Source organism: Sardina pilchardus, chromosome 12, assembly GCF_963854185.1.
Source record: "Sardina pilchardus chromosome 12, fSarPil1.1, whole genome shotgun sequence".
Lineage (NCBI taxonomy): Eukaryota > Metazoa > Chordata > Actinopteri > Clupeiformes > Clupeidae > Sardina > Sardina pilchardus.
Window position 1 is genome coordinate 6302833 of NC_085005.1, and position 27207 is coordinate 6330039.

The window sequence follows — 27207 nt, forward strand, 5'->3', positions numbered from 1 at the left end:
TCCAGAGCCCACGGGCATGTTTTACTCGAGCGCTAAAACTGGGAAGAGTCAATCATCAGGGGAACTTGGAGAGCGCCGGAGCTGGAAACGCACGGCGGCTCACACACTCACACACGCACACACACACAGACACACGCACGCACACACACACTCACAGGCTGCGAAGCTCAGGGCGTGTTTTTTTCTGCTGTGGGTGTTTCCCAAGCCGGCCGTGGGCGGTAACGCTCCCCCGCTCCTGCGATTGAGGCTCCAACGGTTCGTGGGAAAGAAGTTCAGAGGGATTTGTAAAGTCACCCAGCGAAGGCTACCTGAGCGCACACGCTCCACCGACGACACATTGAGGAAAAAACCCATTATCACGATGAAGAGGCCTTGTGAGGATACTAGTTCTGACAGCGACATGGATGAAACTATTGATGTCGGCAGCGAAAACAATTATTCTGGGTATGGGCGTACAATAGCAACATTGTCATCTATAAAATGTCTACAATTTGTATCTACGTGTGGACTTTAAAGACGACACATTTTGCTTTTTAAAAGTTCGACTTGACATGCAACTAGTTGAAATGAGTTAATGTAGCCTAATCTGCATCTGAAGAGCTCATACAAACATTGTAAAATTACAAAACAATTTAATGAGTTATTTTGATTATCATGCTATTGTGTTGCAAACAATTTGCAGATCATTTTTTGGCACACGCGAATAGGCCTATGCGACTGTCTTTGAATATATTTTATTTACTCTCTTATTTGATTATCTTGCAATATTCCCATCTGAACAGACGTGCTGGAGAAAGTGTGTCAGTGTGTAAACGGTAAATTGATATCAAACATGTTTGTCCCCCCAGGCAAAGTAGCGGTTCATTCATAAGATGCAGTTCACCCACAACAACTACACAAGTAATGGCCCGGAAAAAAAGAAGAGGGGTAAATATTTGCGTTGCACAATTCGCACCACATTTGTTAAGTTTGTTTGTTGGAGTTTAGTTCGTTAATGTTGTTTGTTTATTGTGCCTTTATTTTAGATAATCGAGAAGAGACGTAGGGACCGGATAAATAACAGTTTATCTGAATTGCGCCGACTTGTCCCAACAGCATTTGAAAAACAGGTGAGTATTGCAGAGCTGTGGTGACTTGTTACCTTGTTAACATTTTCATTTATTATTTCTTGCATTTGAGACGAAAACGCACTTTTAAGTTAGGCTACAATGCTCAGACTCATCCAAATCACCTGCATGAGTTGAGCTGACATTATTAACAGTAAAATGAAATGAAAAACTAAACTTTAGTGCACCCTTGTTCTTCCTGCTGTGTCTGTACCCTAAGGGCTCCGCCAAATTGGAAAAAGCGGAAATATTACAGATGACGGTGGATCACCTGAAGATGCTCCAAGCTACCGGCGGCAAAGGTAAGGAGTTAATTGGTTTCTAACTCAGCTGTGGCTGCTCGGCGGCGAAACCCGAGCGAACGGCCCCCTCCCTTTGACAAGATTAAAGCAGTGGAAATCAATGCTAATGGCAGGATTGAACTCGTGGGAAAGCGCTGTCGGGACAAAAGAAGCACTTGACCCTGGGATTGTGTTTGCTTTCATAAACCCGTGGGAGGGAGCCGGCCGCATTCACTGGCCGCCCTGATGGGGGAGAGGGAGAGGGTGGGTGGTGGTGGTGGCGGTGTGTGTGTGTGTGTGTCTGTGTATGTATGTGTTTGGGGTGGTGGTGGTGGGGGGGGGTGTTGCTTGTTTGGGGTTTCCAGAGAGTGTAAAAACCGGTGCACTGGGGAGACAAAACAAACATGCAAACATACCCGGCTACAAAAAACAGGCTGTTACGCTTGCGTCTGCCCCCCGGGGTCTCCGTGCGCTCCTAACAGCCAGAGGCCCGCGTGTCCGAGCGTTTAATCACTGCCTATCACAAACAGCTGTTGGCCTCATTAGAGCTGGTTAGAGACAAGCCTTATTTATGGGTACATGGCATTCATAACTTCTCTCCTGCTCGCTCTTTCCTCCAGCTTCTGTCTTTCTCCATTTCTCCCACCCTGGACTTTTCTCCTCCTCCTTTGCCCTTACCATACCCCCTTCTGTCACTCTCAGAAACCCTCCCTCTTGCCTTACCTGTTGTCATGTCTGAACCTTCTCATCTGTCTCTCTGTCTCTCTGTCTGTCTCCTTGTTGTGAGATGTGGAAATTGGGAAGACTGAATTTCCTTGTTCTCCTCTCTCAGCAGGCTATTTCGACGCTCACGCTCTGGCCATGGACTTCATGAGCATCGGCTTCCGGGAGTGTCTGACGGAGGTGGCGCGCTACCTGAGCTCGGTGGAGGGCCTGGAGTCGGGGGACCCCCTCCGCGTGCGCCTGGTGTCCCACCTGAGCAGCTGCGCGTCCCAGCGCGAGGCGGCCGCGATGACCAGCTCCATGGCCCACCACCACCACCACCACCACCCCCAGGCCCTCCACCCGCACCACTGGGCTGCTGCGGCCGCCGCCGCTGCCCTGCACCCCATCCCCGCCGCCGCCTTCCTCCCCAACGGACTCCCCCCGTCTCCGTCCGAGGCGGCCTCCGGCAGGCTCTCGGACGTCCCGCAGCGGGGCTCGGCGCTGCTCACCGCCGCCTTCTCTTCGTCTTCGTCTTCCTCCTCCGCCTCCTCCTCCTCCTCCACCACCTCCACCTCCAACGCGCCGGCGTCGCACTCCGACGCCACGCTCAGGGCGCCCTCTACGGGCAGCGTGGCGCCCTGCATGCCCCCGCAGATCTCCACCTCCCTGCTGTCGCTCTCGGCCACCGTACACGCTGCCGCCGCGGCCGCCGCGGCCCAGACCTTCCCCCTCTCCTTCCCGGGGGGGTTCCCCATCTTCACGCCCAGCCTGACGGCCGGCACGTCCAGCGGCCACAGCCCCTCCATAGCCACCAGCACGTCCGGCTCCCAGCAGCAGAGCAGCAGCGGAGGCAGCGGCGGGGGCGGTGGCAGTAGTAAACCCTATCGGCCCTGGGGGACTGAAGTGGGGGCCTTCTGAGCTCAGCGTGGAAAAAGAAAGTGTTCTCTCAACCCCCCCCCCTCTCTGAATCCTTGGTGTGGTTGGATGTCCTCCACACTTTGTAGATAAAGGATGGGGGGGGGACTGTTACTCGTTGGTCTGAGTTGTTGTTTTTTTTTTTTTTTTTTTTTAATCAAATGCCTATGAACTTGTTTGTTTGTGTGTTTTTGTTCTGGTCTACCAGGTTTTTTTTTTTTTTTTTTTATCTTGTGACTGCGACATCAAAAACATGAGCAATTTGACCCCTGAGGAGTGAAAAAATCCCCAGATGTTTTTTTTCTTCAAATGTTTTACACTACAGAGGACAAACCATAGCAAAATGGTTATATTTCTCCCGAATAAATCTCTGCTGCTGAGATTTTTTGAAAGAATTGGTCGCTCACCATTTGTTCCAGTGTTTGGTGGACATTTCTTCCCAGCTAAATCGATTTTCCCCAGGTCATACCCATGTTCTTGTGAGTTAGGAGACAGCATGTCACAGTTTTCATATCATGGAAAAAACCCTAATGTATTTTTTTTTTCTAAGAAAGCTTGGCCAGATAGACATTTAACTGTAGTGGGCATTAAGTTGTTTTAATACATAGCACTCTGTTGTCTTCTATTGAACACACACACATGTTGCACAATTTGTGTGGTGTTTGAAGGAAAAACAACAAATATCTTACCGGCAAACCAAAGTATTTTTATGATAATCAGCTGGCTACAGTATGAATCAATGCAGTGTGTTTTTGTAAACTAAAATCATTTAACTAACAAAAAACGAAAAAAAAAAGTCTGTAAATATGTATATGTTTGGGAAAGATAAAGTAGAATTTATATTGAAATTAGAGAACATTTATATCGGTATGATGCACTTCAATCACTGCTGTTTCGGAAGGGACAGGAGCTTTTCCAACAAAACACTAAAGTTATGACAAAACTTACAGACCCACAAAGAAAAGTAAGCACTCTTTTGTTATGTTTGTTTTCCTCCAACATTTTTTCATGTTCAACGATACTACTGTACTTTTTTTTTAATTTTTTTTCATTTTTTGGGAAAAAAATATATAGTACCCTGTTTCTGTTAAATGTAACAGTTTTCTATGCAAACAAAACCACTCCAGATGTCACTGATTAAATATGATGTTTTTTGAAACTCTGGGCAGTTTGGAGCGCATCATTCTTCTGCTTTGCCTCTACCACATCTGAGCAATTAAGCTGGTCCTGGAATGCCAAGAGGGCGAGGGGATGGTGGGCCCAGAAACCAACATATTGTCTGCTGAAGGAAATCATTTGCTGGTTCCTGTGTGTTGTTTAAATTATGCAAAGAAACACAGAACTGCCAGTGGGCCACACAAACAAATGCAATTGTGTCTGTCATTCTGGAATGCACAAGCGAAGACCAAAGAAAAAAACGTCTGCTCCCAAACACTCTGCTTGCTTTGGAAAGTGAAGCGAAACTCAGTAACTTCTCAGTGAAGTTTGGTTGTGTTGTCACAACAGTATAGAAAAGAGCAACCTCTCTTTCTCTTTCTCATTCCAAATTTATAGTGTGTCTAGTTATGCTTTGGCAGCGGTACTTGTCGCTGATGGCATTGTTGTTGATGTCGTTTTAGACTTTCACAATATTTATACTGAAAAGTGCAAAACAAAAATCAGGTCAGATCTTTCAGTTCAAATCTGATCCACCGCTACCATCATCTATATAACAGGACACCCCCCCCCCCCCCCCCGCCACTGGGCAGGGGTAGAGTGAAGACGTGTGCAGGCATTTCTCTTCTTTTTTTTCATTCTTTCCTTTTTTTGTTTCAAGCTCACCCCGAGCTCGGCAAGGTAGGCGTCCGACATGAAAGCCAAAACAACACTGGTCACACACCACACACTACACACCCCGGCCGGGCCCAGCCTTTCTGCCACCCCCACAAGGATAATCCACTTTCTTTATCCCCGGGGGTCTGTTAGAAAGATTTACATTAGTAAATCACTGTCACACCATTAAATTCCTTAAGAGTAGAAAAGTATCAGCATTTCCAAGTGAATGGGGATTACTCCAAACGGCGGCCGCTGGCCCATCGACAATCATGGGAACAGTGCTCGCCCCCTAAATCCGCCGGTTATCTGCTTTAGCCCGCCTGGTTCTCACGCCGGAGTCCCGGCTTTGAAGTGGCCGTCATAAATCAGGAGCACACATGATCTCCCCCAGACCACCCCACCCCACTCCACCCCTCTACCCCACAAAACTCCAACGTGCATAGCCCCCCCACCCACCCCAAACCGTGACCCTGGTGCATCAGATAGTCAATGGCATGAAAACAGTTAATGCCCCTTGAAAAATCATCCTTTATTATTTGTCTTTGAACAGGAAATGTACTAATGTTGGTGCTACCATCACAACAATACCTAACAACAATATCATTATTAGTGCTTAGAAATGTGAGACTATTGTATTGAGGATATTGGTGAGAAACCGTCCAAAAAATGAGTTTTACTAAAACACTAGTGTTTTGAGAGGATCAGATTAAAGACAAAACTTTTTATTGTACCCTCTCAAAAGAGATCATATCTGATATATTGTCCCTCAGAATAAAAAATATCTTTGGACTATGTACATATTGGAAAGGAAATTCGGGGCTTACTGTCAGAGGCTTAAAGGCTTTTTAAAGCATGGATATCCCTCTGCAAATAATGTATTCACCAAGCTACTATCTAGTGTTTATCAAAACAAGAGGACTTCTGCCGCACTCATTGAAGACGCATGCTCTGGCACCAGACCATGTCTTCTGTGTTTGTTTTCGTTGTATATCCACGTGAAGTTGTTTGGAAAAGCTCCAAACAGCAAGCAGGACTGTCATTCACAGGCTTCTGAAGTACTGAGCTGCTGCACTCACCATTGCATTGTATTGCTCAAAGTTTACACTTGCAATGATGCAGTTTGTGCAACACATTATCAGGACTAGTAGTAGAGCTATTATTTTTAAAAAGTGAATAATAGCTGATATGGGTTTTATACACTAAATCACTATTTATTAACAATATTTGTTAATACGACATAAGGAACTACATCCCAGTAGGAATGTCTTAGGAAACACTAACATCTTGACAAATATAAATAATCAAATAAAATATTTTTTTTCTCACTAGAGTTCTTGTTGACAGTTTAGCAGGGTCATTGGCATTGAAGTTACTAAACATTTTCACTGGGGTTCTCACCAGTGTCAAACAGGTGCAAGGAAAAGTAAGGCACCCCCCTTGTGGTGACAATTGAGTAACACATGCTGACCAGAGCAGTGGTTCTCAAACTTGTTCTGTCATTCCCCACTTTGGAGAATTGTCAAGCCCCACCAATTCAGCAATATGAAAATGTTAAAAATAATAATAATAATAATAATAATAGAAAAGTTCCATATTGCATTGGCTGTCTTGGTCCACTGGATGAGATGCTATTTTAAATCATATGTCGGTCTGTCTATGACCCTTATGTGTGTGTGTGTGTGTGTGTGTGTGTGTGTGTGTGTGTGTGTGTGTGTGTGTGTGTCTGTGTGTGTGTGTGTGTGTGTGTGTGTGTGTGTGTGTGTGTGTGTGTGTGTGTGTGTGTGTGCGTGCGCGTGTGTGCCTACTTTGTTTTTAATGTATGATCTTGTCAAAAAAGAAAGGCATTATTAAAGATTAACAAGTATAAAATATTGTTTTGTTCATCACACCCCATCTGACCTGTAGCTCTAAGCGAAATGAAACAAAAGTTCACATGCTATTTCTAATATATAGGCTATATATATATAGAGAGAGAGAGAGAGAGAGAGAGAGAGAGAGAGAAAGAGAGAGAGAGAGAGATTGCAGTGTAGTATAGTGTAATAATATTTTAAAACAAACTTATGAAATGCTTCAGTTAAGCTTACCTCCATTACAGCAAATAGGCTAGGAAGTCATCTTATTCTTTCGTAGCGTTCTTTCTGTGTCACGTCACTTGCATTGCACAAAATCTCCCTGAATTAGAGATAAAACACTGATTTAGAATAGGTCTAAATAGCCTATGAAACTCCATTAATTCAGTGTCCATTATTTGTAGGCTACTGTACGTAGCCTATGCCTAGAACTTCCACATTTTCATTATCAGACATTAGACAGATGTTTTGGCTTTGATTGCGCTTGTGGATTTTTTATTGTCATATTATACTTAAAAATCCTTATACAATATAAAATGAAATTATTGTGTCGATAGCTTCAATTACTCGTTAATTAACTCGGCCTGGATGTTCAGTAGATATGATCATAGGCGTTAAATGCATGAATTAAATGCAATGTGAAGGATAGGGTTAGGGCTTTAACCAATGAAAAGTCGCCATTCCATTAACCAATGAAAATGAACAAATCTTTGTTCTTCCGAGTTCACTTCTGCTTCCAGTCATAACAAGGAAGTAGAGTTATGTTGAAGAAGTCATCTGTGGGGCTAACAATCATTGAACATGTGTTTATCATCTGAACGAATGGAAATATTTTGAGGTTATTATTCCGATATTATGCTAATGTTAGCAGATTTGCTAGTTTGCATTCTGACTTGCTGAAGCACATGTGCCAGCTAGGTTCAATCCAAATGTAGCTTGCTGTCAAGCTCTGTTGTTAGCTGCACAGTAAGAAAGGACGAACTGAGTTGGCTATGAAGACTTTTAGGTGCTCTGCACGCCATGGCTATGCAGTGGAAGTATCTCCCTTTCTACCAAACAGACTTGCATGCGCGACATCCCAGTATTATGGAATAGCTGGATGTGGAACTCTACTTGTGCTGGAGCAAAGGGAATCTGATATTGGTCTCATAAAAAGGTAAGTATCTACTCTAGAGTAGGCTATATCTGACATTTGGATAGGCTACAGCTGTTAAATGTGGTCCATAGGTAGCTAGGCTATATGATTTCATTCACCCCTGACAATAGGAAACTACAAAAGTCTAAAGAATGGCCATGCCCTTATTTGACCTGGTTATAACTAAGCGGCAAATGTGTTGTTTTTATACTTAAGAAATACGGTCGTACCAGACTACTTACCCACGTTTTGTACATCACCCACATTTCTCTGAAGTTTTGATTGGAACGATGGGCTGTTCGACGTCACCTGGAGTGAAAATAATGAGCACGTGCTAGTGACAGGCGCGGGAGATGGGTCGTTGCAGCTGTGGGACACGGCAAACCCTCAAGGACCTCTACTAGCGCAGAAGGAGCATACGAAAGAGGTGAGAAGGACACCTTTATCATCAGGTTATCAAGGTTAGACGGTTACATTTGGGGTCAGCCTGGGTTCATGCAGCGCTGCCTGCTGCAGATTTGAAAGTGCTGGACTTTTGTACTTGCAAACATGTGTAATGTCCAGCTGTATCACTTTTCTCTATCTGTTTCGCACACTACACTGTAGGCAAACCAGAAAGGCTGCATGAAAGTTTATCATGTTGCAACATGTGTTCTGAGTTTGTCATAATACCCAGAAAAGCGCACAGCGCTTCAGAGCACTTTGTCACATCTAGTTAGGACATTCCAATTGGAAACAATGTATTGAAACATTGCATGCTGTTGTTAGGACATGCCAGAGCCCCATAAAGAGAGAGTTATATGGGTTCTGGGACAGGCAGGCTACACCAGGCGACTGAAGCAGTCCATTCCTGAAGCAAATGCTGCAATAACCATAGAACCACTTTAATCAATGGAACCGGCTATACCAGATGTGATAGTGGTGCATACATTATACATTAAAAAATTAGATCAAATATTGAATTACCTTTACGCTCTGCGAACAGTGCATCGTGTAGCCTGGCTCTTAAGGGCTGGGGTTATGCCATGGGGATAGAGGAACCCATTACATCATCAATACCCCATTTAAGAATTCCATGGGCCTCTCTCGTTCGTCTTTTTATCTATCCTCCCTTTCTTCCTCGGTCCTCGTTCCCACTGATCTAGATAAAGAATGATGGAGCGGCAATGGGATAGTCTATCCAGTGTTCTTTATAGATCAGTGGGAACAAGCCTGGAGGACCGAGGATCGAGGAGAGATGTTGAGAAGGAGTCCATAACTCAGCACTGCATAGCTCACAGCCTTTCAGAGATGGTATTACATTAGATATACAAGGTGTTTCCAAACAAAGCTCTGATTTTGGTGTACAGGGTCCTCAAATGTTGCAGCCTGAAAAGTGTGCCTGAAAAGGGCCAAATAATGTGACTTCGTTTTGGCCTTAATACAAAGAAAAGTATTTCACCATAGCCTGGCCATTTAACCATATTAAACCAATGCCCCACTGTCACAGGATGATCTATGGCTTCTTGTTACCGTAATTTCCCTACTATTAGCCACGGCTTATACATTGATTTTGCAAAATTTCTTTAGCTATGAGGTTAATACAGTTAATATGGTATTAATATGGTTTTTCTTTTAAATTGCATAAAACACTGCCCTGCGGCTTATACATGGAAAATTGCTGTAACTCATATTAATATACAGTACAGAAAATAAAGAAAACTCTTTGAATGAGAAGGTGTGTCCAAACTTTTGGTCTGTACTGTATGTTTTGAATCTACACTGTATAGTATGCTTTGAAATTGCACTGCTGTGATTTGTTGTCCTTGTTCAGGTTTATTCTGTAGATTGGAGTCAGACTCGTGGCGAGACCCTTCTGGTGTCCGGCTCATGGGATCACACAGCTAAAGTGGTGAATATCTGCAGTCATGTTTATTATGCCTGTATTAATAGCAAGCGTTTTAAACACTTATTTGCATGCATACTTTGACACCTTAATAACTTAATAACTTTGATAAATCAGGCAGATTGATTTGATTTAATGACCACACAGCCAGGCTGGTGGAATTTCTTCTCAGTACAGGTTCCAAGCGGTTCCAACAGGTTCCAACATTACATTACATTGTGTCCCGTGAGGGAAATTCGTTCTCTGCATTTATCCCAATTCGTCAATTATTAAACACATACAGCACGCAGTGAATACACAGTGAGGTGAATCACACACTAACCCAGAGCAGTGAGCTGCCTGCCCAACAGCAGTAGGTGCCTTGCTCTAGGGCACTTCAGCTGTGGGCTGGTCAGGGATCCCTCTAGTTACAAGCTCAAAGCCCTAACCAGTAGGCCGAGGCTGTGCCCAGTATAGCATACATACGCATACAGACAGACAGCCACATTCATGCATGATACATAAGGGTCATACTTAATCCACAATCCTCAGCGTTAATATTTATGGGAATTGAACTGTTTTTGAAGTGGCCTGTTCTGGAGATGATTGACCTGTAACGCCTCCCAGAGGGCAGTAGCTGGAAGGCGTAGTGTGCAGGTTGGGTGATGTCAGAAATGATCTTGTGCGCCCTGCGAAGTGTCTGTTTGTGGTAGGGTGATTCAAGGGAAGGTGCCCTGTTGATGATGCGCTGTAGATTGTGATGGATGTGGTGAGAATGTTTTCAATGATGGCTGTGTAGAAGCGGAGCAGGAGATGGGACCTTCCTCTGAACTTCTTGAGCTGTCGGAGCTGTTGATTTTCCATTTGAGGTTGTTGCTGATGTGGGTCCCAAGGAGTTTGAATGTGTCAGTGATGGAGATGGATTCACCTTCAATGAGCACGGGGGTTTTGGGGGGGAAATTGAGAAATTGAGAAAACTGTGAATCCAGTGACAGATGCGTGGGTCGATATTCATATCCAGTAATATATGGAACAGTTTGGCCAGGTTTATTGTATAGAATGCAGAAATCCATGAACAAGATGCGGGCGTATGTGTTTGCGGACTCAAGGTGGTTCAGTTTGTGATGATTTGCTAAGTTTACAGTGTCCTGAACCGATCTGTTGGCTCTGTATGCAAATTGGAATGGGTCCATGAGGGTGGTGGTTTAGGTGGTTATGATGCACTCAAATGATTTCATGACTGCTGATGTCAAGGCAATAGGTCTGTATAATCATTGAGGCAGGAGATGTTCTTGATCTTGGGAACCGGAATGGAGAATGGAGATGATGGAGTCTTTGAAGCACTTGGGTACTTAGATTTGGCAGGAGGTATTGAATATGGGTGACCTGTATTGCAATATAAGCCTTAGCTTTTAATCACTGATCTGAATATTATTTAGTAAGATAATAAACAGCATATTTTCTGAGAACTGCGTTGTGTTTCACTTTAGATAATTGAATCAGATCCATCCTTTAGTACATATGCATTCAAATCACATAAAAACACATGACATTTGATCAGAATATATACATGTAGGTGGGTCTGTACATTTATTTTGAAAAATAAATCATTTTCATAAATTCGAATAAATCACTTTCATACATTCATTATTCATTATTCATTCATTAGATATAAAGTGAACTACTTCAAGACATTTTTGTTTTAATCTTGCTGGCTGATTTTGCACAAATTACTGCAACGATGTGGCGTGGTATGGAGGCAATCAGCCTGTGGCACTGCTGAGGTGTTGTTGTTGGTCAATAGGCTATATATTCAGCCAGTATGTTTTAGGTTAGTAATAGGTTTCGGATATCTTGATGTAAGCCATAATCACTGACACTGAAAACAGAATGGCTTGAAATATTTCACTCTATTTGTAATTAATCTAGAATAAATCAAAGAATCACTTTTTTTAAAAAAATTAATTACCAGAAAAAAGACTTTTCCACAATATTTTTTTATACCAACCTGTAGTTGTATATTCTCACTCATCGTTATTTTGGATTATGAGACGAGAAATATCTGTTGTCACGTTGCTCCTCAAGATTAGGACTGGATATGCAACGCACATGTCTACCCTATCTGGCAAGCAAAGCAACCTTATTTGAACCCTAATGAGTTTTAGGCAGGGTATATCTAAGCCAAACACCAAACTGATGCTTCTTTATTAAATCAATTTGTGGGGATGGAAAATGTGAAGGCTGATAAATAAGATTCTTTCATCAACTCATCCTCGTAAAACGTCGCCTGTGTTTCTGCAGTGGGATCCTGAGCGTCTGCAGTGCCTGTGCACCCTGCGGGGTCACGAAGGGGTCATCTACAGTACCATCTGGTCCCCTCACATCCCAGGGTGCATTGCGTCTGCGTCAGGTAGGCAAGACCGATAAAAACAAATCAATGGTAAACATAAGCAGTTGTGATAGTGTTTGTCCTTATGGTGAGACGAAATCCTTGTGTGCAATGTTAAAAAAGGATTAGTATTGTTTAGTATTGATAGTATTGATTAGTGCAAGGCATTTGTCATCATTGCCATTTTTTTGCCAAACTATTAGTTTTGTTAGGATCTATCTTTTATCCATAACAAAACAGACCTGTTATTTAACGTATACAGTACATTCACACTGGCTGAGTAAAATGTTGTTGTAGTACTAAAGTTTACCACATGGTGTCACTAAAGCAATTTGTGCCCATTGGAGTCATTTATTGATTGCTGTTCATTCATGTATTTCCTAGCAGTAATGAATCTTATTCATCAGCATAGTTTGCCACTCCTGCAGAAAATTTCCTCTGATCAGTATTTCTCAGCAGTACACGTTTTTTAATCAACCCCCATATTGGTCTATGTAGCGCTTTCCATTAACAGTTTGTATGATTTAGCTTATGAGCTGTAAAATGTAGCCATAACGTCCGATTCCACACCCCACACATGACACCACTCCAGAATTACAGTAAATGCTGAAGGCTCTGCCTTTTATTTCATCTTTTTTGTTCCCTTTTGATTGTGCATACATACGTGGGGCTCTTTTATATTAGCGGACCAGAGTGCTGTGTTCCAGCGAAGCCAGCTGCTGTGTGCTGATCTTATCTGGCTGTGACAGAGCCTGCAGCAGTTCCACGCGGCGCTGGGCTGTTGCCGTGTGTCTGCACTGTGCCTCTTACACTGCAGTCAAATGCCTCTCTCTCTCTCACACACACACATACAGCCCCACAGTCTTCCTCTCTCTGTCCACAAATCCTTCGCGATCACAGCACTTTGATAGAGGCGAAAATAGCCTGTGGATCCACATGCAGCCTAATGACTGATCCTGTGCTGATACAGAACCACGCACGTAAGTGTAAGACAATGGAGGCTTCAGACCAAAGACGTCAGACAAACTAAATATACAGCAGCGCTATATGAACTCAAGTCACATGACTCGCACTCGAGTCCGACTCGAGTCACAATTTTGATGATTCACGACTTGACTTGAGCGCGAGACTCATCCCGGACTTTGTCGCCTTGACTTTTAATGAATTGCGGCATGGGTCAAATCTAACTATTTCCTGCCCATCCTTCTGACCTTCAAAGCCCTCCATGACCTTGCTCCTCCTCACCTCTGACCTCTGATCCCTTACACTCCTTCCTTCACTGTCCCCCGCACCAGACTCTCTACCCTGGGTGGCAGGTCCTTCAGGGCTTTGGCCCCTAAACTCTGGAATTCCCTCCCCCAATCCCTCTGTGACTGTCCCTGCTTTCCTTTCTTCAAAGCTCATGTCAAGACCTTTCTGTTTCAGAAACATCTTTTCTCATCTTTTGTCACTGCATAGACTCATTGCATATATTTTTTTGTTGTTTCGTCTTTTTTTTTGTCTTGTGTTGTCTTGCTCTGATTTTGTAAAGTAACCTTGAGTTTGAGAAAGGTGCCATATAAATAAAACGTATTGTTACGTAGACCTACAGTATACATTTAGAGCATGATGGGACATTTAACATGACAGTTCCCTTGTTACTCCTATCCCTGCTCATTTTTATTGTGTGTAGGCCTACTACACATTCTAGCTTACTATTGACATTCTAGTTAGGCGTTGGCTAAAACTTGCCAATATTAAACTTTCTTTTGTTATTATTATTGAAATATAAATCCTTAATATGATGAATGGAAAGATTATGACACACTGTAAAAGCGATTTACTCACACATCCAAATAGTCACCTTCATTCCTTAACTCACACACTCTTCACTGTTCAATATGTATAGTATGTAAAGTATGATATAATATTCAAAGTATGATTGATTGCATATTAATATGCAGTTGCATAACATGATAGTGACTTGTTTATGACTCAAAAAACAAAATATGGACTTGGACCCAACTTGGCCTTGGGACTTACTTGGGACCTCTCTGTCTTGACTTGTGGCTTGACTCAGACTTCAGCATTAAGACTCGAGACTTACAGTACTTGTTACTTGCCAAACAGTGACTTTGTCCCACCTCTGCAGTATAGTCACAGACTAGAAATATAGATTCCGCTGGGTTTTTTTTTTCCCTCCTTCTGTAAGAGCTGTTTCGTCAGAACACTGTGGATGATGGCTGACATCCGTCATCTTGAGTAGAGTTCACTCATGTACAATATCTACCAGAAAGAAGTTTACTTGCAGTCACCCCAAGCCAATAATCTACGCCAATCCAAGCTGTTCCTGCACAGATAACAGTTAACGAAACCTGCATGTGTCTCACCTGTTCTCAACTGGTCAGGATAGTCCGTTGTGTTCAGTAAGATTTTGTATCAAGGATACATAGGTTAGCTTTTCTCACAGTGTCTAAGAATCTTGCTACTCTCTTCAAGAGCTATGCTAAGCTATGCTAAAAGTGGGTGCCTCATACAGATTTACGGTATGCATATGGGTATGTATCAATCATCTTATCTAACTCTGGGGAGACAGTGAATGAGCCAATTTCTCCCAAATGTTGGTGTGTTCATTAATATCGCTTTTGATCTCTTTATCTACAGTATTGATTTATTGCGTACACTTACTGAATCACTTTCAGGTTGTTCGCGTATGAGACCCCCGGTGGATCATGCTACCCAATGGGTTTGTTTAGCACACCACTAAGCGTGAAACAGGAATTGATCAGCTGAAGAGGCCTTCGCTGCACAAGTTGAGATTGGCCCTGTGTGCCCGGCCCGCCAGCAGTTTATCCTCCATATTTATCAACATATTTAGTGCACAATCTGGTACCTCAGAAGATAGTCTCTCATAACAACTAAGGCTTGTGTTTTTAGAATAATCTTTAAAAAGGGAAAATACTGTGTTTAAAGTCTTAATGGCACGAAAACATAATACAGTACATGAAAACATTTACTGGGGTTTTGTTGCACTTTTTTTTAGTATAGCTGAGGTTGTCTACTTGTCTACAGTTCTTAAAACAATATTATTTTGTAGGTGACCATGGTAGTAAGAGTAACTTATGAATACTTAATTGTAGGTGGCGAGTATTTTGGTTTCCCAACATTCAACTTATATTTCAACTTTTATACGACACATTTTTCAACCATTTGCTCACTTTAATCTACTATGTCTTGCACAACCTGACGATGTGCAATGTCACACCATTGACCCATATCTGTGTGTAGACATATATAGGCACAGACACACATAGCACACAATTATGTTTTATAGCTGTTGGCTTTTAAAATCTAATGTGCACACACAAATATGTACAAGCACACGTACACGTACACGCACACACACACACACACACACACACACACACACACACACACATTCGCTCTCATGGGCATTCTTTACTAGAGCACAATGATGTGCTGACAGAGGGACTCCCTCGCTCTCATTCCCTCCAACACCAGCATGCACTAGCGGGCACATCATGAAAAATGCTAACAGATCGATACGTACTGTACGTGGTCCCTGAGAGCATAAACTGTAAGCTGTGGAGCTGTGGAGCTGGCTTTGGCCCGAGAGCCGGGAGCCTCCGTGCACCACCACCACCACTAGTGTTGTCATCACAGCCTCAGCTGCATCATGCACATCTTGACGGAGCCAAAACAGCCTGTGGATATAGGCATGCGACGATGCGCCCGAACAGGTCAAATACACTCACACTCAAAAAGTGGGTACATGCCTCAGACCAAAGATCTGGTTATATGGAGGAGTTGGCCTCAGGGGCAGCAACTCACACTGATAATCCACCAGATACCGCCATCTTTTTCACCACTAGGAAGGCCACTTGACCCTGGATGGGAAAATCTTTTCAAATCTGGATTGCGAACTGTGTCCATAAATAAAGTAAGCATCTGTAGTTCGATGACAGGAACTGCATGAGCTGTCGGTACAAATGTTACTTAAAAGCGCGCAGTTGCGTTTAATGTTTTAAGATGTCAGTGGGGCATTCTAATCCTGATAGAGTTGCTCTGATTTGTCTTGTCAAACTATTGTGCTTTGATCCGTTGAGAGTCAGTGATAATCTCCGGTATTTGAGGATCAGCAGAACATTTCACCGAGGCAGGCATCACACACCGGGCAGTGCACAGGAATTAGTTTCACATGGACAGGAAATGTTCTTAGACAGCTGCTCGATTTAGTCATTTAGGCTGGGAAATGGTAGTTCCAGAGCCCTCCACAGAAATCCATCTCGTACAGCATAAGTTTTTTTTTTTTTTTTCTCCCCTCCCTTCTCATCTCTGCTCTCGTTTGACAGCTGCTTGATAGATAATGTCATTCAGCACAGAGCTCTGCTTTGAAGGGAGGCTGGGGAAACAATACGAGCAATTCCGATTAACGCTTATCAGGAATTTCTCTCCACCATCCCTTTCCTTCTCCACCCCCACCCCCACCCCCTCCCTCAGCATGCAGCTGCAGTGGAGGCCTGACGGCTGCTGCTCTACTGCTGCGAGAGAGGAGAGCGGGGCTACTTTAAAAAGCAGGAGCACTTCAGGGCCTTTTTTTTTTTTGTCAACCGACAATCTCGCCGCGAGATCCATTTCAGTGTAATTAAACACGTCGTCGAGGCCCTGAGCGAACCCACCCATCAAAGTTTTGAATAAAAAAAGGAGGCGGGGGATAAGGCATTGGGGAAAAAGAGGAGAAATTTCATTAAACTAGGTCATTCCCTGCCTGAGCATATTGACGTAACTAATCCCCCCCCCCCCCCCCCCCCCCCCCCCCCCACACACACACACACACAAAACTTCTGAGCGATTCTCTCTCTCTCTCTTGCTCGGTCGCTCCTCGTCATACGTCCTGCTGCTGTCCTTGCTCTTGTCCGCCCCTCCCCTCCCCTAACAATCAGCCCTCCTTTCCTAATTCTGGAGGATTTTCCTCTGTCTGCTCACGACTCTGCTCTCAGCTGCAGAGAGGCTGTTAAAGTCCTGCAGAGTCCTGCTTGCTCGGTGCCCTGTGGCTGTTAAAGTCCTGCAGAGTCCTGCTTGCTCTGTGCCCTGTGGCTGTTAAAGTCCTGCAGAGTCCTGCTTGCTCGGTGCCCTATGGCTGGGCGTCCTGTTGGCAGCCTGTCAGGGGAACTGCAGGACCACGGCGCCGCATTGAGAATGCAATCCGTCCCACACCCCGCGTATGTGCGTTGAATAGCATTACTGATGACTTCTGTGTACCCAGAGGTAATAACATTATACTGTAAAAGGCAGGACTTTGTTAGACAGCTCTATTAACACTTAAGGCTGGTGGTGATTGTGATGAGTACTTGACATTAACCTCTCAGTTCCAAGCAGCAAGGAGCAGGGACAAAACACCTGTCCAGTGCACTCTATCTTTATTCTTAGAGGAAAGTAGAGAGAGATAGGAAGTGAGTGGGAGAGAGAGATGGGGTGGGATCGGGAAATGACTGCAGGTCGGAGTTGAACCTGGGTCCCCGTGGGTACTCGGATCCGTACATGGCACGAGCGCTGTAGCCTGTTGCGCCACAGCGCTCCCCAGTGCACCCTATCTTTAAAGAGAATCACTATTACTCCCAATGGGTTTATTCAGGATGTGGGCCACGCGCCTGTTTCAATGAAATGTTTCAAAGGAACAACTTCTTTTAGACAGCGACATAATCCAAACCATGGTAGTATCCTCTCAGGGACAACAGTTGTTGAGCTGAACTGTGCCAGGTCTTCGGGTACTGGCACATCACACCATGCATGGGTGCCTTCAGGCACATTTGACAGACTCTCATTTGTTGCTGATGACTTTGGGAGGGAGGCCAGTGCACACAGTGACAAAGTTTTTTAAGCGTTGCAGCCCAACCGCCCTGCAACGCTGTTTTGCGCGACACTGCGCCTGCTGCTCAGTATATAGAACACTGTTGTGTTCTGGTGCCTCCATTGTTGCCGTGTGCTTGTGCTTGTGAGAAGGAAGGGCAGTGCATACGATTACTATTCTGAAACGTCATAACAAAACTAGCCCGCAATGCCTGTTTTGTGTGATAGGACGCTTAGTGTGGAATACTAGCATGCTTAGTGTGATTGCCCCAAATTCGGTTGTAGTCTACTGTGCAGTTTTGCATCCAAACTCAATGGGTGGTTATTGTTTCGTTTTGTGTGGCGTAATCGGCATTGGCTTGCACCAAGGGGGTGTGTGTGTGTGTGTGTGTGTGTGTGTGTGTGTGTGTGTGTGTGTGTGTGTGTGTGTGTGTGTGTGTGTGTGTGTGTGTGTGTGTGTGTGTGTGTGTGTGTGTGTGTGTGTGTGTGTGTGTGTGTGTGTGTGTGTGTGTGAGAAATGTGTGTTGTGGGATGCTCATGCATATGAGTGGCCGTTCTTGAGTGTTCGATACAAAGATGTTGCTTTCCTGAGCGTCCTTATGCAACAAGCTTAACAGCATCACTGAAGCGAGCGCATGGTCACCCATTTCATGAAGGTGCATAGTTCACCTCTGAGCCATTAGGCAAATGCTGAGGCTTCACAGTGCATCATTAAATATGCGCTAATTAAAGCACAGCAGCATTTTTCACACTGATTGATGATAGAATATGCCATCATAATGCTGATTCTGTGTTTTGGAACAAATGTCAAGAAAGTTTGGGGTCACTTAGAAATGTCCTTATTTCTTGAAAGAAAAGCACAGTTTTTTTAATGGAAATAGCATTAGATTGATCAAAAATACAGTCTAGACATTGCTAACGTGGTAAATGATTATTCTGGAACTATAACTGGAAATGGCTGATTTTTAATGGAATATCTACATACAGTAGGTGTGCAGAGGCCCATTTCCAGCAACCATCACTCCTGTGTTCTAATGGTACATTGTGTTAATTGATCGTGTTAAAAGGCTAATTGATGATTAGAAAACCCTTGTGTAATTATGTTAGCACAGCCGAAAACTGTTCTGCTGATTAGAGAAGTTATAAGACTGGCCTTCCGGCATCAGCATTTGTGGGTTTGATTACACTTTCAAAATGGTAAGAAAAAGACAACTTTCTTCTGAAACTCCACAGTCTATTCTTGTTCAGAGAAATGAAGGCTGTTCCATGCAAGAGATTGCCAAGAAACTGAAGATGTCCTACAACGGTGTGTACGAATCCCTTCAGAGAACAACACAAATGGGCTCTAACCAGAATAGAAAGAGAAGTGGGAGGCCCCAGGGAACAACTAAGCAAAAGAACAAGTACATTAGAGTCTCTAGTTTGAGAAATAGACGCCTCACAGGTCCTCAACTGACAGCTTCATTAAATGGGGTTCACAAAACGCCAGTCTTAACATCCACAGTGAAGAGGCGACTCCGGGCTGATGGCCCTCTAGGCCGAGTGTCAAAGGAAAAAGCCATATCTGAGACTGGCCAATAAAAGGGAAAGATTAAGATGGGTAAAAGAACAAAGACAAAGGAAGATTGGAAAAATGTCTTATGGACAGACGAATCTAAGTTTGAGGTGTTTGGATGACAGATGAACATTTGTGAGACGCAGTGAAAACGATGCAGGAGGAGTGTCATGGGTCAAGCATGGTGGAGATACTGTGATGGTCTGGGGCTGCTTTGGTGCTGGTAACTTGGGAGATTTGTGCAAGGTAAAGGGGATTTTGAATAAGGAAGGCTATCACTCGCCACTTGCAACGCCATGCTATACCCGGTGGACAGCGCTTGATTAGAGCCAGTTTCCTCCTACATTAGGACAATGACCCAAAGCACACCCCCAAACTATGCAAGAACTATTTACGGAAGAAGCAGTCAGCTGGTATGCTGTCTGTAATGGAGTGGCCAGCGTAGTCACCAGATCTCAATCCCATTGAGCTGTTGTTGGAGCAGCTTGACTGTATGGTACGTAAAAAGTGCTGATCAAGCCAATCCAACTTGTGGGAGGTGCTTCAGGAAGCATGGGGTGACATTTCTTCAGATTACAGTACCTCAACAAATTGCAATTATTATTATTTATTATTATTTATTATTTAAAATAAAAATCATTATTTCTAACCTCGTCAATGTCTTGACTATATTTTCTATTCATTTTGCAACTGATTTAATGAATAAAAGAGTGACTTTTCATGGAAAACATGAAATGGTCTGGGCGACCCCAAACTTTTGAATGGTAGCGTTTATCTCCCTTCGGATTCGAAAAGGATATTATATTCCATTCCATTTATGTTTAGTACAATCGTTTGTAATGTGTTGCTGTTTTTCAAAGGTATGTTTTTGCTTTTAGAATATCCTCAAAGTCATTTTGAGGGTATGTGGACTTGAGATAACCTGTCCTCCCAAATCACCACTCTCGCTATATCGATTTGTGTTCTGGGTTGGAAAGCTCAAGAAATTGTAAGAACTGCTTTTACTGCACATCCCTGCCAAGAAATATATCAGCAAAGGACAGACAGTTACCAAGCTAGCAGGCTTTTAGTCAGTGCCAACAATAATTTGGGGCGTTTCCCAACCAAGTATTGCTACAGTAGCTGCTAGTTTTCTTATTTACTCACCTTATACAAGATCTGAATGTATCAAGAATGTATTGTTAAACCGAGAGAGAGAGAGAGAGAGAGAGAGAGAGACATCAAAGTGCCATCCAAAACCTTAAAGCTGTTGGTCATTGGTCTTTTGTCGTGGCGACGGACGAAGCTTTCTGCTGGCCTGGCTTGGCCAGAGCTCCAGTACAGATGGAGGGTTCCAGGAGCTGCAGGGTTCTCTGCAGTTGTTCCAAGACTGTTAATTCGGAGCCATTTTGCCCCTGTCTAGGGGCTGTTGGGCTGTTAGGCTGTTTGGCAGCTCTGCTGAGGTAGCAGGAGCGCTCTGTTCTGGCGCAGTTTACATACACTGATGGGCTGCCCTCTCTCTCTCTCTGTCTGTCTTCTCTCTCATTCTCTCTCTCTCTCTCCCTCTCTCTCCCTCTCTCTCTGTAAGGTCATTGCTGACTGCAGAGGGACTGAGGGAGAACGGTGTGTGTGTGTGTGTGTGTGTGTGTGTGTGTGTATGCGCGCGCGCGCATATGTAGGACTGCTGGAGCAAGAAAGAGTGTGTGCGTCTGTGTCCGTGTGTGTGTGTGAAGGAGAGAGAGAGTGAGAGAGAGAGAGTAAGCGAGAGAAAGAAAGATAAAGCCAAGGCACTTTAAAATCCTCTGTTAAGTAAAAAAAAGCCCTAGACTGGCGTTGTGCTGATGAGTGGTGCAGTCTGCTGGCAGGGGATCTCTCCAGCTCCACTGCCACACGCCAGGCAGGGCCTAGCAGAGCCCCCACGCAGAGCACTCTGGAGATGGACTTAAGGGCACTGGGTGTGTGCTTGGAGACTGTAGTCCCCCCCCCCCCCCCCCCCCCCCTCCGATCTTCATCCTTTCTTTGTGTTCCTCCTTTATTTCTGTTTTCATTTCCTTCGTTTTTTTTTTTAATTTGATTTCTGTGTGTGTGTGTGTGTGTGTGTATGGGTGCATATTTTTTGTGTGTGTGTGTGTGTGTGTGTGTGTGTGAGATAGAGAGAGAGACCCACGGTAGGGAGAGACTGAACACATCTCACACACATTCATGTCTAACCTCTTGTCCTCATCTGTGCCCCCAGGAGACGGAACTCTGCGTGTGTGGGACACAAAGTCAGCTGCCTGCCGGTTGGCCATCCCAGGCCACAAGGGAGAGATCTTAAGCTGTGATTGGTGCAAATATGACCAGGTATGGCCAAACCTGTCGGTGCATTCAGCATCCCTCTGAGAATGGGGTTTCATTTAATCAGCTGAGCAAACAGTGAGAGTTTAACGACGAGAGTGACGCATATTAATCTGTCAGGCTCACAGACATTTAGAGTCCATTAATGTGATGCAATGAAGGAAAGGCACTTGACAGGTTCTACAGTGTTTTATTTATTGTTTCTTCTATTGTTTATACTGAGGAAATTGAAAGTGCTTTCTATATCGAATATACTGTATGAAGTCAAGTATGCCAAAGCGTTATTTTCTATTTGTCAAAAAAAAAGGGGGGTACTGTACATTTTCTAAAATGAAATATTGTTTTTCCAAATGTCACACATTTTATGTTCTTATGTGGCTCCATTTTGTTAAATTGCCTGAGAGAATGATAGAGAGAAGAACACAATGTTTGGACTGTTCCCTTGTAATTCTATAATTGAAGAAAGTTAAAATGACAGGCATTTTTGTCTTTGCAATTTTGCCTTGTCAAAATAAACTGCAAACTCCATTTCCAACTGTTTATACAGAGGAAGTTTTTGAAGAAAAAATATGAAGCAATGACAAATCTCCCAAACAACTCTTAAGATACCGTGAGCTCAGCATCTTTGAAATAAGCTGGCTTACAAAAAAACAAATTTGGCTTTGAATAATCTGCTCCTTTTTCTGTTCTGCCTGTGTGTATTTGTGTTGTGTGTGTGTGCTGTTATCAGAATGTGTTGGCGACGGGATCCGTGGACTGCAATGTGTGTGTGTGGGATCTAAGGAACGTGAGGCAGCCAGTGTCTCAACTACTGGGACACACCTACGCTATCCGGAGAGTCAAGGTACCTCGAATACCCCTCTGCAGAGCAGTTTGTTGACTGATGTTCCATGATCATCACACATCATTTAGCAAATGTACTTCACTCCGTTTAACCTAATATAACGTGGAGGCTTTTTTTTAAGTTGTTATTTTCCTCTCTCGGAAGTGATTTGACGAATTCCCTAGTGTTACCCGCACTATGCTACTGTTCGATGCAAAAATGCCTGAGCAGATTTAGATTGCCTGAGCTGACCATCTCTACGCATCCATGTCTTACATGCAGGAAATTGCTTTCTGTCAGTCAAGCCCTCAGCATCTCCACAATAAATAATTGCACTGTGCTGATAAAGCACATGAATGGGGCCTAGACGCTCCTCGGTTTTTAACAGGCCTCTGCCTCCACAAGGCATTTTGATCCCTAAGAATGCATCGAAAATCCACTGGCAGATGGCCGGAAGCATAGGTTTTGCTGTCATTCTTAATTTGTCAAGGTAACCATCATAAAATTGTATTTACTTGCTTAAAACCCCCCCCATCAGAATTCGGTTTCACATCATGTAGACGTTCACAACAGAAAGGCACCTCACCTCACATGACAAACTCAAATAAGTGTTTTAATTTTTAAGTCGGAAAGCGTGAACTGTTAATGTCACTAATTATCATGCTAGTGCTCGTGCCAGCATGCATGATTGTGTCGAGTGAATTAACATGTTGAGATTGGCACGTGCTGCACACAGGAAGCAGTGTAGTCTACAGGCACATTATCATCCTTCTGACACACACGTCTCTATTAGATTGATCAAAGCATCGCGCTAAGTTGAGTGAACAAGTGCAGGAAAAAAAGAGAGACATCCAGGAAGGCGGGCTGTGGCAAGCGCCTGTTTTAAAATTGTCAGCATGTTTACGCCTGTGTGTGTGTAGTGACAGATATAGATTTTCTTTAAGGATCACTTTAATTGAGTTTGAGAAAATGGTGAGGTTGTTCATGTGGGATAGGAGAGTGAGAGAGCGATAGAGAAACAGAAAAGAGGGATAGAGTAGGAGAGGGATAAAGAAAAGGAGACCGGAATAGAGAAAAGGAGACTGTGTTTGTGGTCAAGCAACCAACAATTACTCAGATTACACTTACACAATTACACTTCAAGACTTCAACTCAAAACACAGGAGGGAGACCACCTGTATGTCATGTGAAAAACTGGAAATTCCACAGAACACACACACACACACACACACACACACACACACACACACACACACACACACACACACACACACACACACACACACCACACACACACTGTAACATACTGACTCAAAGTATGTACATTATGGGGAGACCAACGCAGTATAATAATGATGATAATAATAATAATAAATTAATTTATCAAATAAAGTTAACATAAACTAATATTAAGGAATAACGATAAAAGTGTGGTGTAAGTCAGTGTAGTGGTATGCACACAAAGTGAAGTGTAAGTCAGTACAGGGAACAAAGGTAACACAACGAAAACCAAGCAACCGTAGACAGAGCTGGACTTAAACATCCCTCCCAATCAGGCACACCTGGGCAAACAGGGGAGGACAGGGGAACGGGCACATACTGTACGCACGTCAGTGTAAATGGGCGGGGTTAAGACATTGAGCGGCGGGGCCGTAACACACACTCACACACACACTCACAAAGTCACACTTTCCCACACACAGTTGTGTCTACTGCCACATGTGTGTGCCAACCATCCAATCACTGTCTATGAAGTGCTTTGCAGATCGATCAATAGACCTTCTGACTCTCCTGACGTCCTGTTTTGAAGTTGTTGGCCTGTTGTTTCAACTGGTGTTCAGATATAGATTTGGGGAGGCATCAGCTCAGAAATAGCTTGGATGTGAAATGCCTAGTGTCAGCATTTCTGTGAGGGAATGGGAAAAGATGAAGTGGCAATTAAATGATAAAAAGACCTGGCAAGGGCATTGATTTTCTTATCAGATTGATTTACAGTAATGTATGACTGTAGAGATCCAGTCATAGCCAGATAAGTATTCATGGAATGTGTAGAGCTATTAACTGAGTGGTGTGTTAAACTTTTAGATGAGGCCAGTGTGTGGGCTTATAAGTTACTGTACTGTAAAAATCGATTGCTTTATCTCAAGTGCACAATATGTAATCCAAACAGGGAATGGGCCATAGCCATTCAGGGTATAACAAGAATAAAAAAGAAAAAGTAAACATATAAAAAAAGAAAACAAAATGACAATAATTCTCCCTCTGCCTCTCTTTTTCTCTTTCTCTCTTTGTCTCCCCAAGTTCTCTCCATTTCATCAGACAGTCTTGGCATCCTGCTCCTACGATTTCACAGTCAGGTAAGATGAAACAAAATGGCAGTGATTTCCATTGTATTAGCTGCACTGTGACCACAACAGTGTGGTATTTGCAAATGAAGAAAAATAAACAAAACTGTGTATTAACGGCACCCGTGTATTAATCACAGTTCCCAATAGCCCAATAAATCAAAATCGGATTGTGTATTAACCTCATAGCTAAGGAAATTTTGCAAAATCAATGCGTAAACCTTGGTTAATAGGTGGAAAATTACAGTATTAGTCAGTGACAGGGTTTTTCCTCCACCACTATTCCAAACGTTGTGTGTCTGCCTGCCTCGTCCTCAGTGCCACAGCCTCAGCAGCTTTGTTCAACTTCACAAAATCTGAGTCTGATGTTTCAAATCAAACCAAAAAGTTTGGAAAGGATTATGGGGTGCTACTGAATGTAATATCGTTATGATGAAAGCTCTTCACCATCTGGTCCCTTTTTCTTAGGCTGATTTTGAAGTTGTACAAAAATCTGCATCTGTGACAAATTTAACATCAGCACAACTAAGGATATTGGACTTTTTTGATTTTTTTTTGTGTTCAGATTTTTCATTAAATTCTGATGTTTTCTGTTCAATGGATCTTGTATTTTGGGCCGTTCCCACATGAAGCTGAACAATGCTTCTTCATACATTTACATTTACATGTATTCATCACTTTTGTCCAAAGTGAATTACATATGTCAGCTATATTACAAGGGATTGAATTGTCCTCGGAGCAATTTGGGCTTAAAAAGCTGGGAATTGAACCCACAACGTTCAAGCTACCGCACCCAAGCCCAGCTCCTTAGCCACTACACTACCACTGCCTCTACTCCCCTTCTTGGAATCCCCATATTCTGATTATATTCTATGCACTACCATGAAGCATACACTATGGACCACAGCGACCTCATCTTTGATTTAATAGCACAGTACTAATATATGACAATAGGCAAAAGTCTGAAGTCTTAAGAGATGTAAAAACATTTGTAGTGTCACACTCATCCTTTCTATTGCAACACTATCCAAAACACATATCTTCTGGTACCATGTATATATACACTGGAACCTTACGCTCTGCAGAGTAACTGATTACTTCAGACCTAATCATTCAGACAACTGCATCTGTGGATGCCCCCGACGCCAGTATGGATGTGCCCAATTCCTTGACTGATTTCAGATGAGTTCCATATTAAAAACAGGAAAAGCACTTGACTATGGAAGATCTTCAAGAGGCTGTCAAGGAAAAATCAAATAAACCACGCTCTGTCGTAATTGAATTTTAGTGCAGAAATGAGATTCCATTCATCAAACAGAAGCATAAAGGAAATAGGCTCTCCAAAAGGCCTTTTTCTTATTGATGGGAATGGCCTCAACCAACCCAGAGTTACTCAGTCATGCCTTTTATGGACTACTGTTTGCTTTGCCACCAGATTCCTGAAAGGTCAGGTCCCTGCAAGCGCTTTTCCAAAGTGATCATCTCTCGCTGAACATGTTCTATGGTTCTGTTGGCAAGAAATAGGGTTTTCAACCCCCTCCACATTGCCTTACAGTGTGGGTCTTGCCCATCCAGGTTGGGACGTTGTAAACCACATTGATCTAATTTCAAGCTAGACTGGTTTATCATATATTTTTTATATCGAGGGAATTCATTCGCTGGGAGGGAGGTGTTGGAGAGCGAGGGGGAACACCCTGGTGCAGCAGATATCATCCCAGAGAGAGAGAGAGGCTTCAAGGACAGTTAGCTTAGAGCATTGCCCCCACATCAGCAAAAACACACATGGACCCTGTGAGAGACCTGTGCGGTCCATTCATAAATTCTACCCCCTGTAACCCCCATGCTGTGTGCGAAAGCCTGTCCACAGTTTGTGGATTCAGCTCTTGACTTCAGTTTGTATTCATGACGTGACTTAGTGGTAGGAGTGATGGTCATTTCAGAGGTCGTCTCTGTCCGATGAGTCATGCTAAGGCGTAAGTGATGGAGTACAGAAGACTGAAACTCTGCCTGTATCTGGGGAAGCCAAGGTTACATGAGTAGAGAACCAGTTTATTTGTGTTCTACTGCTGCTTCAGTCCAGCCTCTGCTTGACCTGCTACAGACAAAAAAAATGTAGGCACAGTGTGTTGACGTAAATAATATTAAAGAGTCAAAAGAGTATCATTTGTCCTAACTGTAATCCGAATCATTTTGCAAAACTCCTGATTTTGCCCTCTCAGTACAAGTTTGGTAAATTGACTCATGACCCCATCTTGAGG

At 43.4% G+C, this 27207-nt stretch overlaps 2 protein-coding genes across 3 annotated transcripts in view; both read left to right on the top strand.

Annotated features, from left to right (window-relative positions):
* Positions 1 to 303: 303 nt before the first annotated feature.
* Positions 304 to 4162, top strand: hey2 (hes-related family bHLH transcription factor with YRPW motif 2). Of its 2 annotated transcripts, none has more exons than XM_062550680.1 (5): positions 304 to 444; positions 849 to 927; positions 1026 to 1109; positions 1327 to 1408; positions 2220 to 4162. In XM_062550680.1, exons 1-5 carry the CDS (start codon positions 362 to 364, stop codon positions 3008 to 3010), a joined length of 1119 nt encoding a protein of 372 aa, XP_062406664.1. In that variant the 5' UTR covers positions 304 to 361; the 3' UTR covers positions 3011 to 4162. The 2 variants fall into 2 exon arrangements, with proteins under 2 accessions (XP_062406664.1, XP_062406665.1); XM_062550681.1 differs by having other exon boundaries at positions 2223 to 4162.
* A 3264-nt stretch (positions 4163 to 7426) lies between these two features.
* pex7 (peroxisomal biogenesis factor 7) overlaps positions 7427 to 27207 on the top strand; it is a 32745-nt gene continuing 12964 nt past the window's right edge. Inside the window, exons 1-7 of the mRNA XM_062551340.1 lie at positions 7427 to 7828; positions 8084 to 8234; positions 9621 to 9698; positions 11973 to 12081; positions 21681 to 21787; positions 22512 to 22625; positions 24906 to 24961. Coding sequence (XP_062407324.1) covers positions 7665 to 7828; positions 8084 to 8234; positions 9621 to 9698; positions 11973 to 12081; positions 21681 to 21787; positions 22512 to 22625; positions 24906 to 24961 — 779 coding nt within the window. The 5' untranslated portion in view covers positions 7427 to 7664. The remainder of the gene's footprint in view (positions 7829 to 8083; positions 8235 to 9620; positions 9699 to 11972; positions 12082 to 21680; positions 21788 to 22511; positions 22626 to 24905; positions 24962 to 27207) is intronic.

Bases quoted from the DNA above. Each gene is read 5' to 3' on its own strand.
- hey2 (XM_062550680.1), top strand. From the start codon at position 362: ATGAAGAGGCCTTGTGAGGATACTAGTTCTGACAGCGACATGGATGAA. The intron at 928-1,025 runs GTAAATATTTGC...CCTTTATTTTAG, and splicing joins CCCGGAAAAAAAGAAGAGGG to ATAATCGAGAAGAGACGTAG. The intron at 1,110-1,326 runs GTGAGTATTGCA...CTGTACCCTAAG, and splicing joins CAACAGCATTTGAAAAACAG to GGCTCCGCCAAATTGGAAAA.